General features: G+C 31.6%; 2 protein-coding genes across 2 annotated transcripts; one reads left to right on the top strand and one right to left on the bottom strand.

The window, feature by feature from the left end:
• Nucleotides 1-2,426: 2,426 nt before the first annotated feature.
• On the top strand, nt 2,427-14,559 carry LOC112754152 (uncharacterized). Its single transcript, XM_025801733.2, has 3 exons — nt 2,427-3,558; nt 6,567-6,875; nt 14,280-14,559. Exons 2-3 carry the CDS (start codon nt 6,727-6,729, stop codon nt 14,353-14,355), a joined length of 225 nt encoding a protein of 74 aa, XP_025657518.1. The 5' UTR covers nt 2,427-3,558; nt 6,567-6,726; the 3' UTR covers nt 14,356-14,559.
• On the bottom strand, nt 8,837-10,022 carry LOC140179786 (zinc finger BED domain-containing protein RICESLEEPER 2-like). The gene is made up of 2 exons (XM_072219554.1): nt 9,044-10,022; nt 8,837-8,904 (listed from the first exon to the last, which is right to left on the bottom strand). The coding sequence occupies exons 1-2, from the start codon at nt 9,687-9,689 to the stop codon at nt 8,837-8,839; spliced, it is 714 nt and encodes a 237-aa protein (XP_072075655.1). The 5' UTR covers nt 9,690-10,022.
• Nucleotides 14,560-27,945: the final 13,386 nt, after the last annotated feature.

Here is a 27,945-nt window from a genome sequence, read left to right as displayed (position 1 = left end):
TTTTATAATAATTGAATGTGAATTTGATAAGTGAATGTTGGTTTGATTGATTATTGTTGACTTTGATTGAGTTTTATGTTGAATTTGGTTGAATTATTGTTATTTTTGAGATTATGATTTGGCCTGGTAGATTCAGCCCAGAACCGAACTGTTTTGAGTGAATTCTGGGGCTGGTTTATGTGAAAATACTGAAAAATATTGATGAGGTTTGATGGTAGAGAGATTAAATTAAAAATTAAGAAGAATTGGTAATCGAGAAACTCGAGAATGAATTAAAATACAAGTAATATTTTGAAAGGAAATGGCTAAGGGTTTCGGCTTTGCAATTGTATAAGTATTCGGATATTTTGGGTAATAAATAAAATTTAAGAGTAAAATGGATATTTTATAAAAGTTAGGTGTTACTTGAAAAAATATTTAGGCGCGATGATATATAACCAAAGAAGGGAAAGGAGAACTTTAAACATATTTTCCAAAGAGTACAAAGCAAACTCAAAGGGTGGAAGCAATAGTGCCTATCGATGGCCGGAAGAATTATCTTGGCCAAATCAATCCTTAGTTCCCTTGCTAACTATGATATGCAAAATGAGAGAATCCTGTTAGGAATTTGTAAAGAGATCGAAAGTACACAAAGAAAATTCATATGGAGAGGATCTCAAGATGATAGGAAGATGCATCACATCAATTGGAGTAGAATTTGCTTGCCAAACAATAGGGGAGGTTTAGGAATCAAGCAACTGCAGTAGATGAATGACGCCTTTTTATTGAAGGTTATTTGGAAAATGTTGAATGAACCAATCAGTTTATGGTGCCAAGTTCTCCTCCACAAATATGGAAAAGAGCAACAAGGAAGATATGAGCTGATTTCCAAGCCTTCAGACTCCCACTTCTGGAGAGAAACTTCCAAACTATGGCCTATCCTGAAATCAAATATATCATGGGCTATCGGCAATGGAATTAACCTTAATTTCTGGACTAATAGTTGGGTCAAAGGTTTCAGTAAGCTCCAAGATCATGTTCTTATGCCAATTCCAGATGAGCTGAAGGAAGCAAAGGTTGCAGATGTAATGGAATTTAAGGATTATCTCTAAGCTCTTACCGGAAACAATCATTAAGCGAATCAGAGCTATACCTTCCCATGGCCATCTATTAGCAATGGGCATGATTCTATGCGATGGAATCATACTACTAATGGTATATTCTCTGTGGCTACAACATACAGGGACATCACAGGGTATGATAAGAATGACACAGATGATTAGAAAAGGATTTGGAAATGGCAGGGACAAAAAAAAAAAAATCAAAGTTTTTATGTAGCAACTTCTCCATAAAAGACTATACACAGCAGAAAGAAGAGCACGTTTCATGGGGACAGATCCATATTGCCACTGCTGTCCAAGAACCGAGGAATCTTACATGCATGCAATTTGAGACTGCCCAAGAGCCGCGAAGATATGGGTTAAGTTATTCCACCCATGTACTGCTCCTTTTTTCTTTTCTACTGCTGCTAAATTGTGGTTTAAATTAAATTTTCATAATGAAATATAATTGGAGCTTCATTGGAGATAAAGTGGATGGATCTGTTTTTCATAACTTGCTGATGGTTGTAGAAGTGGAGAAACAAAGAGATTTTTAATCAGAATTATGAAAGATCACTAAAGGCGGACCAGATCATCAAGAACTATGCTATCACATTTAAAGAAGGCATGAGCAGCGGGAGAAAAATGATGAACAAAATACAACCATGCACCATAAGAATGGGATGGAGACTTCCACCGTTAGTTTGGGGGAAAGTTAATACTGATGGATCTCCTAGGTGTACAAGTGATAAGGCGGGGTATGGTGGTTTAATTAGAACCCATTTGGGGGAATGGGTAGGTGGATTCCAAATGAATTTGCGAACATGCGAGGCAAATTATGCAGAATTATGGGGTTGCCTATCATGAAATTTTCATGGCGTGAAATTTGAGAATTCGAAGGTTTATAGTGGAAGTGAATTCACGAGAAATTTTAAGTTGTATTACTTCTTATAAAGAGGGGAATATAATAGACCCTCTAATCAGGAGAATTGTGGAGCTGAGGAATAGACCATGGGAGATTAAGTTTCAATTTGCCCAAAGAAAAGCGAACTAATGCACAGATTGGTTGTTAAAAAATGACACTACTCAAAGCCAAAGATTTCTCTTCTTGGATAGTCCCTCTAGGGAGTTAATTTCTCTGATGAATGATGATGTAAACAGGCCTAATGTCCCTAAGTAGTTTCTTTTCTGTGTTCTCTTTAGGGTTTAGCCCCCGTTATATCACTAAAAAAAAACACACACACACCTAAAAACATAAGAAAACATAAAAAATTGAACGCTGTTTTGATTTTCTCTCCTCAGTGCACTGTAAGTAACAGCAGCTGCCATAGTTCTGAAAATTGAACTAGATCGATCGAGTCAACCGGATTAATAGAAAATTGGTCATATGATTAGTTCAGTTGACTCATAGAACCGTCAGTTAGAGAACCAGTCAAACCAACAGTTAATCAATGGATCGTTAGACCCGACTAGATTTTTTTGGAGTTTTCGATTCGGAGTAATACCCTAAAAATTGGCGTCGTTTTAATTTTGATTAAAAAAGAAAGAGAAGCCTACCAATTAGTCAATTACCCATATCCTGGCCATTCCCTTGGAAGTTCAAACGCAATCCGCAACCACCGTCCCTCTTTAAAGTTATCGCCGAACTCTTCTCTTCCGGGGACAGACCGTGGGTATCGCGTCGCGTGTGGAAGCTCTATTCGGTGGTTCGGCTCTCCTCGATTTGTTCCTCCTGTAGTGGCGTGTGGAAGCTCTGTTCGGCAGTTCTCCCTCTTCGATTCGTTTCTCCTGTCGTCGCCGTTGTAGGAAGGCCTCCTCTCCTCTCATTCGAGCTCTATCTCTCTGTCTTCGGCGGCAGTTCCCATTCCTCCATCACCGTCACTTTCCTTCCTCCTTCGGTGCCGGTACAAAGTTATCAAACCCGGCTCGATCCACTCAGTTCGACCGAAAACCCCGTCATCTAGTCAAACCGAACCACTTGTTAAATCGATCATACATCAAACACGCTGAAACCCAGTTGACCCGGACCGGGTCGATTTTTTTTAAGCCCCAACGCTAACTCCTCTCTCGACTATCTTTCTCAGTTTCTCGTCACTCTCTCCCACGAGCTCAAGCTCTCGTCAGCTCAAGCCCTCCCTTCCTTGCGCTCGCTTCGCCGGCGGCAGAAGCAGACGGAACCGCAACTGGTCCCTCGGGTGGTGGTGGTCGTCGAACTCTTCTCCTCGGCCAGAATTTGTCCTCTTTAGTCGCCTCTGGAAACTCTGCTCGGCCCTCTTCTCCTCTACGTCGTTGCGTCTTGCCCTCTTCTCTCTCGCACATTGGTAGCTCTTTGGCCCTCTTCTCTCTCGCATAAGCTCTTCTCCTCTGCGTCTCTGTCTAATCGTTCCTCCTCCGCTAGCAATTCTGTTTCGTTCCTCCCTGCCTCACCGTCTGTTTCGCTCCTACCTCGCCGTCAGTTTCGTGCCTCCCTCGCCGCGCGGTAACCAGTGCTTGTTCATTTTTTTTTGTCGTTAATAACTTGATTTTGATGATTTTGAGTTTCTGTCTCTGATTATATGATTCTGTAATTTGGAATAATGTCTATGATTATGAGTTTCTGATGGTTTTGTTATGTTTTTTTCTTTTATTAATTTGTATAAAACTGAAATAAACTATGATGTTGAAGAATTTTAATTATTTTGGATTAATTTTGTTGATGGTGTTTCACTTATTTGTTAAATTTTACTGGCTGAGTTGATGGTATCTTGCTAAATTTTTTGGAATAATTTTGTTCATGGTTTGTTTTTCTTTGCTGAGTTAATTTTTCTGAAAATTTTCTGGATGTAATTTGTGTTGTTTTTGGCTATATGTAATCTTCTGGATGTAATTCTGTGGCCTGTTGCTTGAATTTTGGATTCTCGGGGTTTTGTGGGTATGGGTTGTTTGTTTGGTTGTTCCAATTTGGGAAATTTTTATGGTCAGAAGTAGATTGCTGAAATTTCAGTTGATTCTTTATGATTTTGTGGTGTGCTGAAATGTGCTGTGGCTTCTTGTTCTGTGGGATAGAAGCCAATTTAATTGAGCATTTTGTTTTGAAAAGAACTTGCATTTACTGCATATCTTTTGCAAAGAGAACTTGTTTTTAAGACAATGAAAATTCATTCTAAGTCCGACTTAAGTACCTCATATATTTGTAGATGCTTCAGAATTCTTCTTACAAATCCTATCTAGTCTTTTACGATGCTTTGGCCCTTTAAAATATGCACTCACTTGGTATAATTGGTGGGATTTAGTGAAATAGCAAAACTAGTTTCATTTAATAAAGATATATGTTGTTAAGTGTTAACTTTGGGTTCTTATTGGCTTTTTATTCTATTTTATTAGATGCAGGAAATATGGAAGTTGATGTAAACTCTCTGAATTTTTGAATTTTATTAGCTTAGAAATCATTGAATTTAAATATTTTAAATTATATATTGAATTTTTAATCATTTTATTGTATATTTAATTAAATCTATTCAACTACGGTTCAACCTCGGTTGGAACTTGGAACATTGAACCATTGAACCCGTCACTCGACCGGTTTAACAACCGGTTCGGTTCTCGCAACTACTTCCCCCTGTTCTTTCTGTTTTAATTTTGTTGCTGCATCAGTGCACTTTGATTTTGTTGCTGAAATTTGTTATTGATTATCATGAACCTTGAATTTGTTGTTGACTTGCCAAAATAATCACTTAGCTCAACTTAGCTTAAGTTTGTTCGTTGCCGAAAATCATTACTGAGTTTATCGAACCTTGAATTTGGTGCTGTTTTGCTGAATAATGACTTAGTTGAGTTTTTTTGTTGTTGTAAATCTGTAAATCATGTTGAATTTTTTACTTATTATCATCACTGAAAATTGAATCTATTGTTGTCTTGCTGAAATAATCACTTATCTAAATCTTTTGTTGTTGTAAATTTGTAAATCATCTCGAGATAAATCTTTTGTTGCTAACAATTATTATAGTTGAATTTGTTGTTGAAAATGAGGTTCATGCTCTCTGCAATTGTTCAGTTAAATTGTTGCCCCATACTTTCTGTTTGTATTATTATGAATTATTTTTGGTATTGATTTGTGAAAGATACACAAATGTAGATGTAGATGCAAATCAAAATGAAGGAAATGTTGGTCAAGCTTCAAATTTGTTTTATGAAGATATAGATGCCGACTTTCAGATCACCTCTTGAATTTGATTTACTGATTGTGTTATCTTTTGTTTTTTCTTGTTCTTTAAATTGAGAAAGTATTTTGTGCTATTGACTAGTTTATTATTATTTTTTTTTTGCATCATTGTTATGTCTAAGAATTGATATTTGATTGTTATTAATATATTTATGAAGACATACATTTTAAGTTTTAACTTTTGATTTTAATTTTTTTTTATAATTTTATATTTTTATTTAATTATGATCGGGTCAACCGGGTGAATTAGTAACCCACCGGTTCGGTTCTGATAACTATGGCTGGTAAGCATTGTTGCTTGAAATTATTTTTGCTTGTTACTTTCGTTAATAATACTATACTGAGTTGCTGATTTTCAGAATTTGTTAATACTTTTGTTAATAATACTGGGTTCTCATCCTTTGTGGCGGTTCTCATTGTTCCCCTTCTCATCCGAGCTCTCTATCTTCAATTTATTTTTGCTTGTTTAATTCTGAGTTGCTGAGGTAGGTTTAATTGTGAGTTGCTGAGTTTAATTTTGAGTTGCTAAGTTAATAATAATGATTTTGTTGATGTTTGCTTATTCTGAGTTGCTGATTTTTTAAAATGATGTTGCTGATTATGGGAAATGAATGATGTTAAAGTGAATGAGATGCCTTACAACCTAAACTGGAAACAAGGTCCTATATAGGGAAATTTGTGATTGTAATGGGCAATACCACAGTAGAGCTAGATTTTTATATTATGGCCTCTTGGTTTCAAACCTTTAAGTCAAGTCAACCAGCTGAAGTGAGCAATATATGGACACCAGAGAAATCTCCTCATACTTGTTCTAGATCCGCTGTCTCTTTAATGGAAAATGGAAAATATGGCATAAAAATTTGTAATACAAAGGTTTTATCCAGTTTACACCCTTTTGATAGTAGTAAAGAATAGAAACGTGTACCAAAAGAGTATGAAAGCAGCTTGTTTATTTCCCCTCCGTTAGAAACGTGTACTCTTGGAATTCCATGAAGCCTCCAAAATTTAATTGTCACCTTCCATGCTAAGTATGTTATCTGATGGTTAAATTTTTTTTGACTGTATGTTAAACATGATGTTTGTCATTTACATGCAATTTGATCTACTTTAGTTATAAGTTTTGATGTTTGAAGTTGTTTATGAACTCTTCTCCATAAATTATGGATAATTTATTAGGTGAAATTGTGAAATTTTAAATTTTATTAGGTTAGAAATTATTAAATTTAAATATTTGAAATTATATGTTGATTTTTTAATAATTTTATTTAATATCTAAATTAAACCAGTTGAATCCCGCTTGAACCCTGATCGAACTATTGAACCAGTGAATCAGTCACCTTACCGGTTTATTGACCAGTCCGGTTCTCTCAACGTTGGCAGCAGCATAAAAATCATAAAAAAGAGTACCTTTTTTTTCTCTGGGGGGTAAAATCCTTCGCTACTATTATGGGTTTGACGAATTTTGTGATGACGGTGGTTGGTGTGAGTGCGGTTGTGCTTCTTCTGAGGAGCGACGTGAAGCAATCAGCCAACATATTCAAGCGCAACGTTAAGCACATCCGTAACTGGCTCGAAGAAGAAACTGCTACTTCTAAGTGAGTCCCTTTTTCCCATTTTCTCTCTCATTCCCGTCTGGGTATTTGTTTTTTCTCGTCAAGTTTTGATCTCGTGTTCTGGGTTGCTTCTGTTTTTTTGTTTTTAGTTTTTCGATTGATGGTTTTGTTGTTGAAATTTGTTTTTTCTTTTGAGGGGTGGTGTTAGAGTTTACGGTTTAGGAGTGGGATTTGGATAACATAGAGTGATTGGTTGGATATTGAAATTCTGAACTTGGAAGCTTATGTTTATGGATTATCTTTTTTTTTTTTTTTACCAAAGATATGAGACTCGAACCCGCAACCTGTTAATTGAGTATGGGGAGATTATGCCATTTGAGCTATTAGTCATTGGCTGGATTATCTTATTTTGTGGTCAAAGTTAACTTATAATTTATTGTAGAGAGTGAAGTTCTATCATCCTTTCATAGAGGGGAAAATTATACATTACATTAATTTTCAATACAACGTTGTATTTTATTATTAATGAACAAAAAAATGTTGGTTAGTATTGGGTCAATAAGGCAAATATACAAGAAAAAATATTGGTCACATTACATTTCCTTTAAAGGAATTTCTCTCCTAAAAAAAATTAGGTGGAGAAGGCTAAGCTTTGACCTGGAGTAGTGAATGGAATGGCGGTTTTGAAATCCAACCTTGCGGATGAGGTTTTTCTAGTAATCAGCTTACTTTTGTTTAGCCAACTACCTTTATGTCAAAAACTGCTTATATTGAGAAAGCTAGAAAGAATTGGTGTCATGCCTGAGGTCTTAGAATTTGATGATGTGCTAGCGGTGTTAGATATATGTTCCTTTAACCTTTTTGTTTTTCTCTCTTTAGGGATTGTTACTTGTTTATGATACAGTACAATGATGTTGTTTGATTCGTGTAGTTAGCCCTATATACAATGGGAAAGAGATTTCTCTGTAATACATTTTTAATGGATTTTTAGAGCTACTGCTTTCCCATTTTGAGAAGGATTTGATCTGAGTGTTTCTCTTGATGAAAAACTGCATGTTTAACGGGTAGTAAGACCAAAAACAACAGTTTCGAAGATTGAAATCTGTTAAGTATCATAGTATAAATGAATTGGATCAATGCTATTTTTCAAATAAAGGGAACATACCATGAACTTCGCTTTGATTTATTGACTTGGTTGTTAAGCAACTACCATTAGAAGTAGGGGTGGGCATGGTTTGGATTTTTAAAAATCCAAACTGGATCCACTCCAGAACCAGTTTTATGGTTTAGGAAACCAAACCAGAACTGGATTGAAGAGCAAAACCGGTTTTAAACCGGTTTGAAAAAATAAAAACCGGTTCTAAACCGGTTTTAAAATTTAAATCCGGTTTTATTTACAAACCGGTTTTAAATCCGATTTTACTTGCAAAACCGGTTTTAAATCCGGTTTTTTTAAATCCAAATCTAAAATCCGGTTTTTTTTATAAAATCCAGTTTTAAAACCAGATTTTTGGTAACCAAAAATCCAATTTTAAAACCAGTTTTTGAAAATCCAGTTTTAAAACCAGTTTCTTCTACCAAAAATCCAATTTTAAAACTAGTTTTTAAAAATTCAATTTTTAAACTAGATATTTTAACAAAAAATCCACTTTTAAAACCAGTTTTTAGAAATTCAATTTTTAAACCATATTTTTTTTAAAAAGTAAAATTAATACTAAAGTCATTTTAAAGTGTATAGGTTCATTACAACTAGAATTTGGTTCTTTATAAATCTAATGATAATAGCTAATCTATATAACATTTAATCATTCTCAAGACATCAAAAGAATACCACCAAAATATCTCTCTAACAAAATATCACAAGATGCCAAGTTGCCAACAAAATCATCAAACAACCACAATCTTTGAGGAAAATATATCTGCAAATAACAAAATATACCTTTGTCATTTTAAAACAAATCTTTGAATGAAAGTATTAAACTAAATGAGAATATTAAGCATACCTAGTCATCATCAAGATTATCAATTGATGTCGCCATAGAACAAGCACCATCATTAGAGGAAAATATATCTGCCAAGGGAATCAAATTAATTATCAAGTCTATATTCAACAACTTTTAATTGGTAACTAATACCTAAATTCTAAAATAGAAAGATAACAAAAACAAAAATAAAATAAAATGACAAGAAATATGAAATAAATTTTATACCTTGATCAACTTGTTGAAGAACTTCACCATCATCATCTAAAGCAGAGAAAAGATCTTCCTTAAGCCAATCTCCTGTGCAGACTAAGGCTTCTACCATTCTAGGTGTTAAGGAACTGCGGTATGGATCGAGGACTCTTCCTCCAGTACTAAATGCAGACTCCGAAGCTACTGTAGAAACAGGTATAGCCAATACCTCACGAGCCATATTTCCAAGAATTGGAAATCGGGTTGAGTTGACCTTCCACCAGTTTAGTATATCGAACTTATGGGAGTATGGCTCGCATTCTTCTTGTAAATATCTATCAAGTTCAGATCTTGTATTTGTTCTGCGACCGGTTGCTTGCAGAAAAAAGCCCATGCCATGAAGATCGGTATTAATGTTGTTGGCTTGAACTTCTTGCGTATCAGCTTCACTTGCTTCCCCAGAACTTTGGTATTGCTGATAGAGTAACTTTATGCACTTGGACAACTTTGACTTCAATTCGCCTCCTTTTTCTTCTCCAAAGAAGTAATCCAAGAAATAGTTGACATACTCAATCTTTTGCATTGGATTAAGTACGATAGCAATCAATAACAACATATTCACCGAATCAGGATTGCCCCAATACTTCTCATACTTAACCCTCATCCTTTCTGCCATTGACATAGTACTAAAATCAACAGAATCACAAGAATGACGAATAAATCATCCAATTGCAAATACTTCCTTCATATACATATCACTGGTAACATATAAGGTACCAGAAACACGTATAGTGGCATCACTGAACACTCGCAAAAATGGTACAATGGACTCAGCATACTCCCAGTCTGAATCAGAAGGAACACCTCTCCCTTTTCCTCCATTCATCTCTCCTATATAGGTATTATCTTTCAAAGCAAGCAACTCAAATGCTTTGCGATGCTTCAAAGCTACCTCTAACATTTGATAGGTAGAATTCCACCTAGTCTCAACATCCATGCAAGGCAAGCCTTTATATTGGATTTTTTCTAGTTCAACACACTTTTGAAATCTACTAGCTCTAGATGGAGAAGATCTAACATACTTTACTGCACTACGAATCCTCAAGACTGATTCATCAATCTCTTTCAACCCCTCTTTTACAATTAAGTTTATAATATGTGCACAACACCTCATATGAATAAATTCACCATTCAAAATAATGCTATTCCAAGAATTCAATCGCTGCTTCAGATATTTAATTGCAACATCGTTAGAGGAGGCATTATCAACTGTCACACTAAAGACCCGATTCAAATTCCAATTATTTAAACAAGATTCAATTGTTGCTCCTATAACCTCTCCTGAATGACTTGTCACTTGACAAAAATTAAGTATTTTTTTATGTAATTTCCAATCCAAATCAACAAAGTGTGCTGTCAAACTCATATAAGTAAAATTTTGAATTGAAGTCCAAGTGTCAGTGGTTAGACATACTCTACCACAATTTTCCGAAAGAAAATCTTGCAACTTCATCTTCTCTTCAGCATAAAGAGCTCCAATGTCACGTGCTAATGTAGTCCGTGAAGGAACTTTGAATCTTGCTTGTAGGGCATGCACAAATTTTCGGAATTTCGGGCTTTCAACGAAGCGAAATGGTAGCTCTTCCCCAATAAACATTTCCACAAGTGCCCTTCGAGCCTCCTCTTGGTCAAATTTGGAAGCACTGGGTGAATTTAAAACACCACGCTCATCTATAGTCGGTGTGGTCGTTGTTTTTCTTCTTTTGTTCGAATCATTATTAGGATTTTGCTTGCATCTTCTCAAATGACCACCCATTGAGCTGGTTCCATTCCCATATTGTATTAAGCTACCACAATATTTGCATTTAGCCTTCTTCTCGGTAGCATTCTCTACATCAAAATGATCCCAGACAGCTGACCGATTCTTACGAACACCTGACGGTGGAGAAGATGGTTGAATGCTAGCGGACATCCCTGTTGCTTCAATATTACTATTTTCAGTCATCTTGCTCTGCATATAAAGCAAGGTGTACATAACTCAAAATTTGGTGCCAAACATGCTAAAATTAACACAAACTAATCCAAAAAAAACAGCAGCCAATAAAACTTCAACATTAACTCTACCTTATCCCTATAAAAAGTAGTCACTCAAGCATCAGAATATGTTTAGTAAACTAAATTAGACAATTATTCTTAATTCTGATCAACACACACTGAAACCAAAAATTAAAAATTAAAAAACAACCCTCCGAAACCTTTCCAAACCAGCACGGCAGCCCCTGATTTCCTGCATTTTATTTTATATCTAGTTCTGCTCATGAATCTCAGCCATCCCCTTTTTTTTAACCTATTAATTTTAGAGTGCAATAGCTTCCATCTTCTGTTACACATTCAGAAAGGGGTTTAAAGAAAATGGAAGCTAGCAAGTTAAGTCTTCATTTGCTATCCTATATTTAAGTCTTCATTTGCTATCATATTCCACACCTCAGCTTAAAAGTTTTCTGGTAGTGTAGATGATTTATAAATACTTCTATAAATTTCTTATGAGCTCAAAGGTATACCTTAACAACAATTTGAAGCAATTCATCCCATTAAAATAAACCTTTAAGATACCCAACTAAAAGGCAATTCGGCTTGGCAATCCAAAATTTAATCTCTTTCTTTTTTTAACTACAACACTCAAACCCATTACCATTCACCAGAAGAACTTCTATAATTGCATTTAATAAAAATATATCTAAAAGCTAATCCTAAAACTATAAAGTACCTAATAAAATAATGTTGAAAGGCATACATAAAATGTAAAATTTACACCACTATAACGATTATATCAACATGCTACAAGGTTTCATTACCAGATACAACAACAGATAAGGTTAAAATAGAAAACTTAACGGGGTTCAATTAACCTATCATGATAGGAAGTCCTGCAAGCACATGCTCTATGAACAATGAATAATTCAAGTGGCAAATACAAATATCTCAAATTTCAACAAGCAGAATAATGAAATTCATACTACTAAAGAGCAAACTGAATTGATAAGTTAACAATTTGTTTACATGTTAAATCTCATATTAATGTTTGATATTCTGTGTAGACATGATAATGCAACCAAGGAAATATTGAATAAAGATAAAGCATTTAATATAACAGATTGGATTCAACTAGAGAAAGCTATATTTGGACTTTCAAATGTTCTAGTTTTTCATAACTCTCCCCAATCCCCATCCCCAAATTAAAACAAATACTAGTACTATGCATGCCACCTCCATCTATCTCTATAACAATACTAGCTATTACTGTATGAACTAAATAATTTAGTTAAGTGTTGCGAGTAAAAATATTGGTCAAGCCCAATTAGGATAGTTTCAATGACTATAAATACAGATAGTTTCAAAATTAGACCTTTTAGTGTGGCAGCTGCTAAACAATTAGGAGCAGAACAAGATAGCAGCAGAACAAGATAGCAGCAGAACAAGACAGCAGCAGTGTTTCATATCAACAAAATTAAGGTGGGGACTAGTGAAAGCAAGCACTCCTAAGTCCTAAGATCTTGAGTTGTTTCCATTGCCTATATTATAGTTGCTACTTGCTAGAGCGAGATATTCAAGGCAGTAAATAATGATAAGAAAAAGAAGGCCAAGGCAGAACACAGTTAATGATTTTTCAGAACAAAATTCTATTTACAACAAAAATCAGAACAACAAAGCCAGAAACATGTATAAGATAAGTTAGTTTTCTTCAACTAAATAATGATTTTTCATATGATTGCTAATTGAACCACAGTTAATACACTTCTTACTAAAGTTCTTGAATCAATGTCACCATTTGAAGTGTTCTTACTATCCCTCTTATGCAGCATTTTTCAAATTCATCATTCATCCCTGCAACTTCAACTACTAGTCTATTTCTTATGTAGCATTGTTTAAATTCATCATTCATCCCTGCAACTTCAACTACTAGTCTATCTAATTCTAATTCCTATAAGAGATTAGGAGATTGGTTGTTGGTTATATAACCAAGTAGCACAATACATATAGAACACTTACCTATTGGCTTAAATCAGCAAGTAGATTTTTTATGAAATCAAGTTTTAGGGGGGGTCAATTTGAAATTAATAAATTATGGTACATGCATGAACCAAAAAATTAATAAATGAGCATGGCAATCAGTTCATCAAGGATTCAACAAAACAGAACAAATCAGTATACTCATGAAGGAACAAAACAGAACAAATCAACAAAATAGAAAAAACCCAAATAAAACTCAGAACTCAGAACCAAGGGCAAGGAGGAGGCTTACCTCAATTGATGAGCATGAGCTCCGGCGAGCCACCAACGAAAGAAGAAGAGAACCGAAAAAGAGAGAAGACAGAGTCGCGAATGGGAGGTTGAGGCAGAGAGACAGAGTCTCGAATCAAAGTGAAGACTATAGACTCGAAGAGGTAGAGGCCGACGAACCACCGACGAGCTCCGACGAGAGGCAGAGAGGAAGAAATGTTGACGGTGGCGAAGAGTGGATTTGGGAACCACCGGCGAGCTCCGACGAGAGGCAGAGAGGAAGAAATGTTGACGGTGGCGAAGAGTGGATTTGGTTTTGTTGAATGGATTTGTCGAAGAGGAGAAGACTCAATTAGGGTTTTTTTAGATCCGGATCTTAATTTGGATCTGGATCTGGATCCGGATTTAAAACCATTTAAATGGATTGGATCAAAAACCAAATTATAAAATAAATGTAATTTGGTTTGGATTTTTTTTGGTTTAAAACTGGTTTTTTTAAAATGGTTTGGTTTGGATTTGGTTTAAAATCCAAAATATGGATTTTTTTGCCCACCCCTAATTAGAAGTAAAGGGAACTTGGTGCATAGGACTCTGATCTGGTGGGTCTAGGGAGAGTAGATATTTGTTGCCTTATTCTTTCGTGTAGAGAGGCTATTTCTGGAATTTGAACCCCATAATCTCTGACATTCGCCCTCTAAATAAGTACTACTAGAAATAAACTTAGAACTATTGATTTGGTTATTAAATTAGTAAGTCAAAATGTATGTTATGAATCTATCAAAAAATAATTTGATGGCTTTTTTGTGATTTGGAATTGCACTTTAAAGCATGTTTGTCCTAAACCTTAAACCTAAACTTACATATCTTCATTTTGTTATTTTTCTTCTTATATTGCAATGTCGACGTAGACGATGGTTACTTTTTCCGTCGATTATACATAGATTTAACAGATTTTTCAAATTGTAATATGTTCTTGCAATTCTTTTTTCAGGGAAATGCAGAAATCTGCAAAAGAATTGGAATCAAAGGTGCCTCCAAAAGAGACTCCTAAGGAGGACAAGCACTAGATCTTTATGCAAAGTGATGGAGTTTGTTTAGTGCAGTTGTTTCTTTTTTTGTTTCCCTTATACAAGGGTTCTTATGAATGCATGTTTTTTTGTTACTAAAATGGATTCTTCATCTATGTCTGTTGATATAAAGTATGAACTCTTTCAGATCCCTATTGTTCTCATATATACGTATCCATCAATAACAAAGTCATAGTTATTCTACCTTTATACTTTTCCATTTTTCTTTAGCAGATCAGTTTTGAATTGAATGAACATCTGAGGATGTTGATTTAAGTAAATTTATTACCTCCAGAATGAAGGGCCGTAGCAACGGTTTCGCCCTCCCATTATCTGTTTTCTATTCTTTCTCGTCTGTTTTCTGTTTTCTATCTCGAGTTAGGAACCAAACACTACCTTGTTGATACCATATTCAAAATCAAAATTCGGAATTAGTTTTGATGTAGCAATAAGATTATTGCATCTATTGTTAATAGTGCTATTATATAGAGCTTTTAGTTTTGGCTCCTAATAGGGTTTGTTAAAATTACAAAATACAGAAATATTGAAAGAAAATGTTATTGTCATTTTTTTTGTCTCAGTTATTTTTATATTTTTTTCATTAAAGGATGAGATTTATGAGACAATTATCAAATAATCTTAAAGTTTAAATAATAATAATAATAATATATAACAATCTTATGTTTTGTAAAGTATAACACTAACTTCTCTTGTAAACAAAATAACAATAACAATATTGATAAGTATAATAAATCAAAGACTATTATGTGTACTATTATCTATCTAACATTATTATTGATCAATATACTTTACCTTATAATATATTGCAAAAATTCTAACTAGTGCGTATAGACAATGATTAAGATTTCAAAATGATTTTCATTTAATAATTGATATCAATGTTTTACATGTGACTTGTGACGCGTGTGAAAGGGGTTTTATTATTTTAAATAAAAAATTCTAGTATTATCACTCTTTTTTTTTAATTCATGCTAAGCGTACATACCAAATCAACCAACTATTAAAATATGTATATTAAAATATAAAAAAAAAATTGCTACACATCCAAGTTTTATTTAAGTCCATCTAAGTAGGTCAAACACCAACAAAAATCATACTCATTAAAAGAGCGTGATTATATGCGCATTCATGCACGGGCTTCTTCTCCTCCTCCTCTTTCTCTTCCTCCTGTATTTTTTTTTCCTTTTCTTCCTTCTCTCTGTGATGATTTTGCACCATTATGTGTTTCTTCTTCTTTTTTGATTGATTTTTTTTCTTTTTCTTTGTTTTATTCCTCTCAATAGAGTGAAACAAGAAAAATTATAACAAAATAAAATAAGAAGAAGATGAAGAAGAAAAAAATGAAAAAGAAGAAGAAGTAGCAGAAGAAAGTGAGGAGGAAGAGTTTTGAATTGTACAGAACAACGAGACCAAATGAACCTTAATTCACTCAGAAATGAACCGAAATTATATTCAGAATGTAAACTCGTTTCAAAACAAGCACAGACCAAATGCACCTTATTTAAATCCAGAATGAACCGAAATTACCTAATGATTGCGACACACAAACTTAATTCGAAAACAAACACACAAATAAAATTGAATCATGGACAAAAATACATCCAAAAATTCATCAAGTGATTGTAGAAGGTGAGGAGAAAGAGTTTTAAATTGTGTAGAATAACGAGACTAAATAAACCTTAATTCACTCAGAAATGAAGCGAAATTATATTCAGAATGAACTAAAAATTAAGTACAAAATATAAACTCGTTTCAAAACAAGTACAGACTAAATGCATCTTATTTAAATCTAGAATGAACCGGAATTACTTAATGATTGTGACACAAAAATAAAATTAAATCATGAACAAAAATATATCCAAATCCTTCAAGTAATTTTGCAGCATTATGTGTTTCTTCTTCTTTGTTTGTTTAGATGAACAAAGACAAGAAGAAGAAGAATATGATGAGGAGTTTTGTGAGATTTTTATTCTTGTTTCTTCTTTTTTGTTTGATTTATCTTCTCTTTTTCTTACTTTTATTCCTCTTAAGAGAGTGAAACAAGAAAAATTATAACAAAATAAAATAAGAAGAAGAAGATGAAGAAAAAAATAAAAAAAGAAGAAGAAAAAGAAGTAATAGAAGGTGAGGATGAAGAGTTTTAAATTTTGCAGAACAACGAGACCAAACGAACCTTTAATCACTCAGAAATGAATCAAAATTATATTCAAAATCGAAAATTAAATTCAGAATGTAAACTCGTTTCAAAACAAGCACAGACCAAGTGCACCTTATTTAAATCTAGAATGAATCGAAATTATATTAAAAATGAACAGATAACGATAACAACGATACGTATTAGAAGAAGATGACAATGACGATAACGATGATTATCATGATGATGATGATGATGGAGGAGAAGAAATTCCCATGAGAAAAGAAGAAGAAAAAGGAGGAGGAGGTGGTTGTGTTGGTAACGATGGTAACGAAAGTAAAAAATAATAAAAAAAGAGGAGGAGAGGAAGAAGACAAAGTACTAGAGGTGAAGAAGAAGAAGCTCGAGGGGAGAAGAAAACGGAAAAAGAAGCGCGTGATTCTAAATCACTTGGATGAACTTAGATGTTAAAATTGCTTGGATGTGAAGAATAATTCTTATTGTAAATATATACGTGATTCAATTTATTTTTAATGTATATTTATATTTTAATATGTATTTTATATTGATAGCTGATTTTGGTGTACATATAGCATAGCCGATAATATATATTATGGTATATTTTATGACAGCCATAAAATTTGGCAATATTTAAAAAATAGAGCTAAAATTAAAGTTATATTTTTTATTATTCAATAATATTTTTAATTAATCAATAAACATGATTAAATTAAAAAATATTATCAGATAATAACAAAATATTATTTTAATTTTAATTATATATTTTAAATATTATAAAAATTTTATAGACACAATCATTATTAATATAGGAAAAATTTTAAATGTTATTAAAATACTGATATTTTAGTAGTTTTAATCGCTAATCTCAAATATATATATATATATATATATATATATATATATATATATATATATATATATATATATTAAAATTAATAGTTAAAATTAGGGATAAGTGCTTTTTTCGTCCCCAAGGTTTAGGGTCAAAATCAATTTCGTCCTTAATCTTTTTTCATTATTAAAATCATCATCAACATTACAAAACATTATAAAATCGTCCTTTTCTATTTTTTGGACCAAATTACCCTTAACTATTAATAAAAATAATATTAAGAAATAAAACCCCACCCCACTCACACCCAGTATCTCTTCGTCTCTCCCCCCACCCCAAACCCACCTCCAATTTCCCTTCCTCCTACTCTCTGACTCTCCACCCCAAATCCCATCCCATCCCATCATCATCATCAGTTCCCACTCCTTCACCCCTCACCCCCTCACCGTAACCCCCCACCCCCTCATGCTATCGTTTGGGCTGCCTCAGAGGTGCACCCACCACCGCCCCTGCGTCCAACCTGCAGCCATCGGCCGTCGCAAGCTTGCATGGAGGCACTGCCGCTGCTGTCCAACTCCCGACCCTCCGCTGTTCGAGTTCTCCCTGCCTCTTTCCGAAGCCGCCACTTGCCCCTGCAATTCTGCTTTTCTGCTTTTACTTTCTGCTTCTACTTTTGCTTTCTACTTTCTACTTCTACTTCTACTTCTATTTTTGCTTTTATTGTTGCTTCACCATTGTTGATTCACCCTTCACAATTATTGTTGTTAATTTATTATTGATGATACTGATTCTGATTATAGTAAATTAGTAATTGTCTCTGATTATAGTAATTGCATGATGATGATTTGGCTATGGTGGCAGTGGTGATGGTGGTGAGGAAAGGGAGAGTGAGGAGGTGCGAAGGGGAAGAGGTGATGGTGAAGAGTAGAAGAAGATTGGCCAAGGCTTCCTTCTCTTTCTCTATTCTTCGTTCTTCCTATTTTTCTTTTTTCTTTTTTTTTTTAATTTTTGAAGAACATATACATGATTGATGATGGATTGTTGCTAATTTTGTGATTATTTTGTGATTGATGTTATTGCTGAATTTTTTATTTATTTTGTGGTTAGGGATAAATGATGAGGGAGAGTAAGAGTCTTGGGGAGGGAGGGAGAGAGAAAGAGGCTTAGTGATGAAGAAAGGGGTAAGAGGTTTGGTGATGAAGAAGGAAATTGGAGATTACTGGATTAGTGGTGATGAAGAAGGGGATGAGGAGGTGAGGGGTGGGGGGTTACGGTGAGGAGGTGAGGGGGTGAGAAAATGGGGTGAGGGATGGGGGTTACGGTGAGGGAGTGGGAGGGGGGGTTAGGTTTTGTTTTAATTTTTTAATTATTTTTATTATTTAATAAGGGTAATTTGGTAAAAAAATAAAATTGAAGTAGAAAAGGACGATTTTATAAAGTTTTGTAACGTTGAAGATGATTTTAATAAGAAAAAAAGGTCGAGGACAATTTTGATTTTGACCTCAAACCTTAGGGATGAAAAAAGTACTTATCCCTTAAAATTACTAAAATATTTTAGAAATATTTGAAAATTTTTTAATATTATAATTATATGTAGCATAAAATTCACCTAATAATATAATATAATATAATATATGTATATGTATATGCATACTAGTATTGAATCCGTGCGATGCCCGGGGTTTATATTTTAATTTGACATGGTAAATGGAAAATAATATTTAATAATCATAAATTTTTCAAGTTTAGTATAACATTATCATCATTATATAATAAACGTACTTAAAATATTGTTTTATCTTTATTCAAAGTAAAATACAAATGGAACAGTTTGAAGTCTATAATATTCTTGAACCATAAAAAAAGAGACTTGAAAAAAATAAGAACATATATAATTGTAATATTAGCATGTCAATTTTACACTAAATTTTATATTATAAGGCTAATAAAAATTTATAGGCAACCTAGTATTTTACTAACCTCATTAGAAAAATAATTGGCATATAATGTTGTGTTCCATGATATACATTTTATTTCAAGTCTGAAAGTATAGTTAATAAATTAGTTATATCTACGACAAATATTTGTACAAAAGTTTAAATCATAACATGTTACTAAAATGAAAATACTATTTTCTTATCTAAATATATATTATTAAAAACTTCGTTGAACACAGCATTTTTTGTTGATGAGTTTGGATTGTTGTCTTCATCTAGAATTAAAATGTTCAGACCATTGCGATTCTTAACTCTTGATAAAGCAATGTAAAGTTGGCCATTAGTGAACACTGATTTTGGCAAGTAAAGTCCTACATGTGATAATAATTTACCACATAGTGAAATACCTTAGTTTTTCAATATTTTTCTCTTCATATGTACTATCCTGTCAGCCAATAACGTCTAAGTTGCATTTTAAATACGATTTGATTTGTTAACACTATTAGATATCAATAGCATCACAAACAATTTTCTCAATTGATGACCAGACCTCATTAATAACTGCAATGAATTTTCTATCATCACACAGTAGTCCCATAAAATAGAAAGCATCTTAGAAGTTAGGATATGTAATCCCATTAACTGTTCTAATAGACTCATATGTTGTGCAACATTTTTGAATAATTAACAAAATTCTCATATAGTAGATATCATCACATGTACCCGGTGGAACATAGTTTAACCTCCCAATAGAATACTCTCTCTTGCGTGGATATCATTCCCTTTCTTCGCTATCATAAACAAATTGATTTGGAAACCCAGCATACGTTAAAGTTTGACCAACTTCAAATTCTTTGTTGGTCTCCATCCATACTAAGAACATCGTACTTTTTTCGTTTTTTTGATCCATGATTTTCTCAAGATTGTCATCATCTTTAAAGATGATATTTTACTTTTCAGGTAAATAAAAAGTTAATCTCATCACTGAAGGCCATCTCCAATGAATATCATAAGCTAAAGTTCTCTATACAGCCTCCCGTGCCACAATTATAAAATTATTTGATCTCATAATACATTTTTTAAGTATGTTTTATCTTTTATATTTTTAATACTAACATACCAATAATAACATTTTAAATAAAAAGATAAAAAAATATTTATTCACCAAAAATAATTTTTTTCTCAACAAATTAAAATCCTTCAAGTACAAAAAAGTTTAATATTACAAAAATATTTATAACAAAATAAAGTTAAAATAATAATCTAAATAAAAAATATTAAAATAAATAAATTTAAATTTATAGAATAAAATCTTAAAATAAATCTAAATAAATAAATTTATATCAAAGTTAATATTAAAATTCCTAAATTTTATTTTACTCATCTAATATGTGTAAGTGTTTATATTTAAAAAAACTAATTACAACTTAAAAATAACAACAACAAAAAATTGTACCAAACTATATACATATATATTTTATATTTTAAAATTTAAAAATTAACAAATTCATAAAATTTGAAAAAAATTATAAATTATTTTTTATTGAAGAAATAGTTACAATTTAAAAATTAATAATTAATTAATTATTTTAATTTTATAAAGATCAAATAACGTAAAGTATTTTTTTTAAAAGTATGTTTATTTTTTATATTTTAATATTAACATATCAATAATAATATTTTAAATAAAAAGATAGAAAAATTATTTATTTTCAACAAAAATAATTTTCTTTAAGAAATTAACATCTTTCAAGTACAGAAAAAATATTATAAAAATTTTTTGTAACAAAATAAAGTTAAAATAACAATTTAAATACAAAATATTAAAACAAATAAATTGGAATATATAGAATGAAATCTTGAAACAAATCCAAATAAATAAACTTACATTGAAGTTAATATTAAAATTTCTAAATTTCATTTTCCTCATCTATTATGCGTAAATGTTGATATTTAAAAAATAATAATTGATTATCCGTCGTCGACTTCTCTTAGCAAATTCATGAATCAAGACACAAGAGTTTTCTTAACTGAAGCATGTATTTTTTAAATTTATTTTTAAATTTTAATTTATGTACAAATAATTTAAAATTAAAAAGTAACAACTTAAACAAATAATAATAATTTATAATTTAAAAGAGTAATCGATAAATAACTTAAAATTTAAAAAATAATAAACTAAACAAATAACTTAAAATTTAAAAAATAACCACCTAAGCAAAATAACTTAAAATTAAAAAAATAACAACCTAAGCAAAACAACTTAAGTAAATAACTTAAATTTAAAAAGTAACAATCTCTTTTAAATTCAACTTTTTATTGTTTTGTTTTAAAAGAATGTTTTGTTTCTGTTTTCAAATTTAAGCTCTTATTATTTTGTTTTCGAACTTGTTTTTTACTACTACTTGCTTCTTATTGTTTTGTTATTACTTTTAAATTGTTGATTTTATTATTAAACAAACATCCTAATTTTAAAATAATTTATAAATAAATTTGTTTAAATTAGTTCAATAATATTAAGATTTAAATATTTAACTACGTTGCTAATAAACTCGAAAACTAAATCCTTATTGATATCTAACAACCTAACGAATAATTTATATATTAATTTTTTTTTAAATTAGTTCAATAATATTAAGATTTAAATATCTAAATATCTTATTAATAAACTCAAAAACTAAATCCTTATTATTATCTAACAATCTACCCAAATAATCTATTAATTTATAAATAAAATTACAAAAATTTCTAATAAAAACATTTAAGCAAATAATCTCGAAACTCAACATATGAGTGCCACGTCAACAAAAAGTCTTCCCATTTGTATTCGATCTGGAGGAAAAATTATTTCAAATTTAAAAAGTAACAACTTAAGCAAATAATAAATTATAATTTATAAATAACATTTTAAAAATTTTTAGTGATGATACCTAAGCAAATTATTAGTTCAACAATATTAAAAACTAAATACCCAACAACCTAAGAAAGCGTATTTAAAATTTAAAAGGTAATAACGTAAGCAAGTAATAAGTTATAATTTATAAATAAAATTTTAAAAATTTTCAGTGACGACACTTAAGCAAATAAATTTTCAAACTCAATGTATGAGAATCACGTCAGCATAAGAACTTCCTATTTGTATTGCTATAAAGATAAAGATTTTTTTTTAAACAATATAAATAACCTCACATTTTAATAAGACTGGTAATTCTATTTACTTTATTATAATCATTTGTAATTAGCATAGTAGCTTATAAATTATATAAATTTTTAAAAAGTATTCTCAAACCCAATTACTTACTTAAAAATTAAAAAAAAGTATATTTGAATTTAAATTTAAAATTCTAAACATAATACTTTAATTAAAAATTATAATTAGATTTTTTTTAAAATAAGTACACATTAAAAATTAATAACTAACTTAATTGTATCAACAATAATTCAAAAAAGAAATTTATAACTTTATGACATTAAATATTAAATCAGAAATTATCATAATATCAACGGTGTGAATCAAATTAAAAATAAAACCACAAGTAATAACCAAATAACTTCAATTTATATTTTAAAAAATTCTAAATTCCAAACATAAAAATAAAAAATAACTAAAAGAAAAATAACAACTCAAGAAAAGACAATGTTTCCACCAAAACAAACATATGCTTGGCAATATTCTATTAGATAGACTCTAAAAAGGATTTCAAAATATGTTCATCCAAATTCTCAAGTTTCATTCTCAATTTTGATCTTCTTGCAAATTGAGGTATCTCCTTCCACCTTCGAATCTTCCGACTCTGAGGATAGTCGCTTAGTTGGTGTAATAGCATTTTCCAACTCTTCAGATTCACCATTGGCCGTAACTTCATTGGAGAATTCAAGCAGCAAATTCTGTATTTTTAACACGTTAAATTAAAGACTTCTTTCTAACTTTTGATTTTATCTCACTAATATTTTTTTGAATAAAATTAAGATCTAATTTTGAGAGAACAAACAAATAAAAAATTTATTTTTTGAACAAATACCTTAGTACCTTCTACTTTCTCCCCTTCAATGATTGAGGATGCCTTTGAAATTGGAAGCAAACTACCGGTGTAGTCAACATCCTAAAATTATAATTAATTATTAATTATTATTTATAAATTAGATACTACTAATGAACAAGGAAGCAAAAAATAAACTTATTTTTAATAGAAAGTACACTTATAATTATACTCACAATTTGAATAGGGTGAGCATCTTTGAATTTATTTATGAGGTCCACATTATCAGTCATCTTCTTAACTTTATAAGAAGGTGAAAAATGTGGATTATCAGATATTTGAACTTCAACGATGAAGAGAAAGGTCTTATCAATTAGGTTGAGAAAAAATGTAGGTGTATCTGATAGATCTCCTTTCTACAGGGTATTATATAATATATTAATAATAAATAATATAAAAATTACCATTAAAAATATCTTCACTAACGTTTTTAGAAATAAATATTGGTTAGAACTTACCAATAGAAGTGGATCAAGTATCTCTACACAACTCTTTCCCAAAACTTGTTTTGCCTCTTTGTCAAAGACTACAAAACATGCAAAATAAAATAAAATAGAATTGATGAACAAAAATCAAAGAACGATTAGATGGGAATAAACAAATAAATTTAAAATATAAATAATATAAATTTAAAATAAAATAGAAAAATATTAGTAGAAAACTCACGTTTTCATCGAGCCAAACCATCTCAATTGAATATGGCAATAGAGAATTTCCGTAATTTGGTAGTGTCCATAAACGTATCACTCGTATACGTACACACAAATTATCAATGGTAGGATTGATGTCTGCAATTTTGTGAATAGCCATTGGAATAAGTAGAAAGATTTTGAATATATGTAAAGAAAGGGATTGATGTACTTTAAATTGTGGTGCTTTACATCTTTCATAACTTATACTTTAATAGTTGACTCATAACTAAAATTTTTTAAATTTGATTGATTTTAATTTAAATTTAAATTAAAATCAATCAAATTTGAAATTTAAAAAATAACAACTTAAGTAAAATAATCCAAACAAATAAAATAATTTAAAATTTAAAAAATAACAACCTAAGTAAAACAATCCAAACAAATAATTTAAAATTTAAAACAAACAATCTAAGCAAATAATAATTTATAATTTATAATTTATAAATATAAATCTAAAAATCTCTAATGACGACACCTAAGCAAATAAACTCTCAGAATCAACATATGAGCGCCATGTCAACATATGAGCTCCCCATTTGTATTACTATTAGTGTTAAACCCGTGCGATGCACGGGCTTATATTTAAATTTGATAAGTTAAATTAAAAATAATATTTTATAACCATATATTTTTTAAATTTAGTATAACACTATCATCGTCGTTATATAATAAACGTGTTAAATATGTTGTTTTATCTTTATTCAAAGTAAAATATAAATAGAAGAGTTTGAAGTTTATAATATTCTTGAACCATAAGGAGGGAGACATGAAAAAAATAAAAACATATATAACTGTAATAATAGCATGTTAATTTTACACTAAATTTTATATCAAAAAGCTAATAAAAATTTATCAATCGATAACCTAGTATCTTACTAACTTCATTAGAAAAGCAATTGGCATAGAATGTTGTGCTCCTTGTTACACATTTCATTTCAAATCTGAAAAAAAAAAGTTATAGATAAATTAGTTATATCTATAGTAAATATTTGTACAAAAGTATAAATCATAACATGCTATTAAAATAAAAATAATATTATTCTTACCTAAATATTATTAAAAACCTCTTTGAACACGACATTTATTGTTGATGACTTTGGATTGCCGTCTTCGTCTAGAATTAAAACTCTGAGGCCACTGCGACTCTTAACTCTTGACAAAGCAACATAAAGTTGTCCATGGGTGAACACTGATTTTGGCAAATATAGCCCTACATGTGATAATGATTGACACGGACTCTTCTTAATAGTCATTGCAAAGCATATTATTAATGGAAATTGTCTCCGTTGGAACTTAAATGGCAATCCTGAATCTGAAGGGATCAAGTTCATTCTTGGAATGTACACTTTATCTCCAATATTTCTATCGGTCACTACCGTCGCTCCAATTACGTTGTTGCCAAGTTCGTTAACTATTAATCTTGTCCTGTTGCATAAACCTGAAGTCTGTTCTATGTTTCGCAGTAGCATTACAGCGAATCCTGCCTTCAAAGTCAACTTATGATTGGGTAGTCCCGAACATTTGATGTTATTTAAGAACTCTGGTGTGAACCATTCTTGTTGTACATCTTCATTCTCATCAGCTTGACATGTGTCAGAGCTCAAATACTCCTTTTCCATCCTGAAAAGATTGTCAAGACAAAATCATTTACCTTCTCGACACTCTCAAGCGTGGGTGCAAGAATTGCCCAACTCTGAAAATACCTGTAATCTAACATGTTTTGCAACAAAATTGGATATGCAAAGTCTATCAAATGAGAGAGAGCGTCATCAGTAGTTGTAATCAATATATCATCTGGAATTTCAACTTCTGATTCATCACCAACAACAGAGCCAATATTTCCATTTCCAACATCAAGTATCCAATTAGCAAATATCTTCATTTCACCTTCATCTTGATCCGAAGAAGACATTAGAAGCCTCATATTCGTATGCAGTTTCAGAATCTTACAAAATGACCACAAATGGGATGAGTTAATAACGGATGCCAATATATCGTGTCTACTTCCTTTCGGAATCACCGGAAGTATCTGTCTGAAATCACCTCCTAGAACAACAACCTTACCACCAAATGGTTGATGTGTCTTATGTTGATCGGTAACTGACATAAGATCCCTGAGCGTCCAATCAAGTGCTTCAAAGCACATTTTATTGAGCATTGGAGCTTCATCCCAAATTATTAAGCTACTTTGGATGAGCAGCTCATCCTTCAAACTGACATGCTTGATGTTGCAAGTAGATTCATCAGTAATTGTAATGGGTATTGAAAATCTAGAATGAGCCGTTCTGCCACCAGGTAGGAGTAAAGAAGCAATTCCACTGGATGCGACATTTAAAACAATTTTTTCTCTAGACCGAATAGCAGAAGAAAGTCCATTCCAAATAAATGTCTTACTACACCCACCATGCCCATAAACGAAGTAAAAACCACCAGAGTCTGTAATAACAGCATTGAGTATCTCATCAAATACTAACCTTTGCTCATGAGTCATCTTTTGTTCCGTATATAAGTTTGTATGAATCAACTCATTTGTGTCATATGCTAACTCCTCCTCTATTAGCTTATTCTGAAAAAGGCGAACATCAGACATCTCAGGATATGGCATTGATTGATAGTCTCTTAAAGATCTCGCATTGCTGTTGAGTATCTTCTCAATCTCAATAAGGCAGAGGTTTTTCAATTCGTCATCAGTCATGTTTAGTCCTAGCAAAAGCACATGGTGGTTTTATGAAATATTTAATAAGTAATTCTAAAATAAAACTATTAATATTATTAATAAAAATAAAGATAATAAGAGAATACAATCTTGATATAAAAAAAAGACATAGTAAAATACCTTGATTTTTTAAAGCTTTTCTCCTCTCATATAGTATTCCATCAGCTAATAATGTCCAAGTTGCATTCCAAACACGCTCTGGGTTGGTAATGCTATTAGATATCAGTAGCATCGCAAATAGTTTTCTCAATTGATGACCAGATGTAAGTTCAGCTACCTCATTAATAGCTGCAATGAATTCCCTATCATCGCACAGTAGTCCCATGGAACAGCAAACATCTTGGAAGCTAGAATATGTAATTCCATTAACTGTCCTAATAGACTCATATGATGTGCAACCTCTCTGAATAGCTGACAAAATTCTCATATAATAAATATCACCTGTACCATGTGGAACATAATTTAACTTTTCGATAGAATACCCTCTTTTGCGTGGATGCCATTCCCTTGATTCTCTATCATAAATAAATTGATTTGGAAACTCAGCATACGTCAAAGTTTGACCTGCTTCAAATTTTTTATTGGCCTCCATCCATGCTACGAACATCGTACATTTTCCTTCCTCTTCTTCCACGATTTCTTCAAGATCGTCATCATCTTTAAAGATGATATTTTGCTCTCCAGGCAAATGAAAGATTAATCTCATCACTGAAGGCCACCTTTAATGAATATCATATGCTAAGGTTCTCCACACAGCCTCACATAAAGACAAATATCTGTAATCATAAAATTGTTTGATCTCATCAATAACCTGAGCATCCTCTCCACTGGAAGCTTCCTTTGTAACTCCAACTGCTACCCTGTCTGGACTTTTATTCACGTATTTGAACAAATATTTGATAGCATTCGACTTGTTGCAGTGCTCTACATTAACATGCACTTGATAAGACATCAGCAGATATGCATTGTATGAAACCATATTCCTATTATCCATATGGACTCCCTTCTTCTCAGTAACCACCCCTGTGTCTCGTTTTCTATATGATGGGTATCCATTATCATCGATAACTGTGGTTCTACTGAATGTCTTGGGATAATATTTGGTGCAGTACCCATCTTTCATGCAGGGAGATTTTGAGAATGCTCTACCACATGGTCCATGAATCATATATGTAGATACAGCTCTAAACAATTTTG

This window comes from Arachis hypogaea, chromosome 16 (assembly GCF_003086295.3).
Source record: "Arachis hypogaea cultivar Tifrunner chromosome 16, arahy.Tifrunner.gnm2.J5K5, whole genome shotgun sequence".
Classification (NCBI taxonomy): domain Eukaryota; kingdom Viridiplantae; phylum Streptophyta; class Magnoliopsida; order Fabales; family Fabaceae; genus Arachis; species Arachis hypogaea.
Note: the sequence above shows the minus strand (reverse complement) of the source record. Positions and strands in the feature narration are given on the sequence as shown.

Coding starts and splice junctions, on each gene's coding strand:
- LOC112754152 (XM_025801733.2), top strand. CDS start 6,727: ATGGGTTTGACGAATTTTGTGATGACGGTGGTTGGTGTGAGTGCGGTT. Junction 6,876..14,279: donor GAAGAAACTGCTACTTCTAA/GTGAGTCCCTTT, acceptor TTCTTTTTTCAG/GGAAATGCAGAAATCTGCAA.
- LOC140179786 (XM_072219554.1), bottom strand. CDS start 9,689: ATGTCAATGGCAGAAAGGATGAGGGTTAAGTATGAGAAGTATTGGGGC. Junction 8,905..9,043: donor TCTTCAACAAGTTGATCAAG/GTATAAAATTTA, acceptor TTCCCTTGGCAG/ATATATTTTCCTCTAATGAT.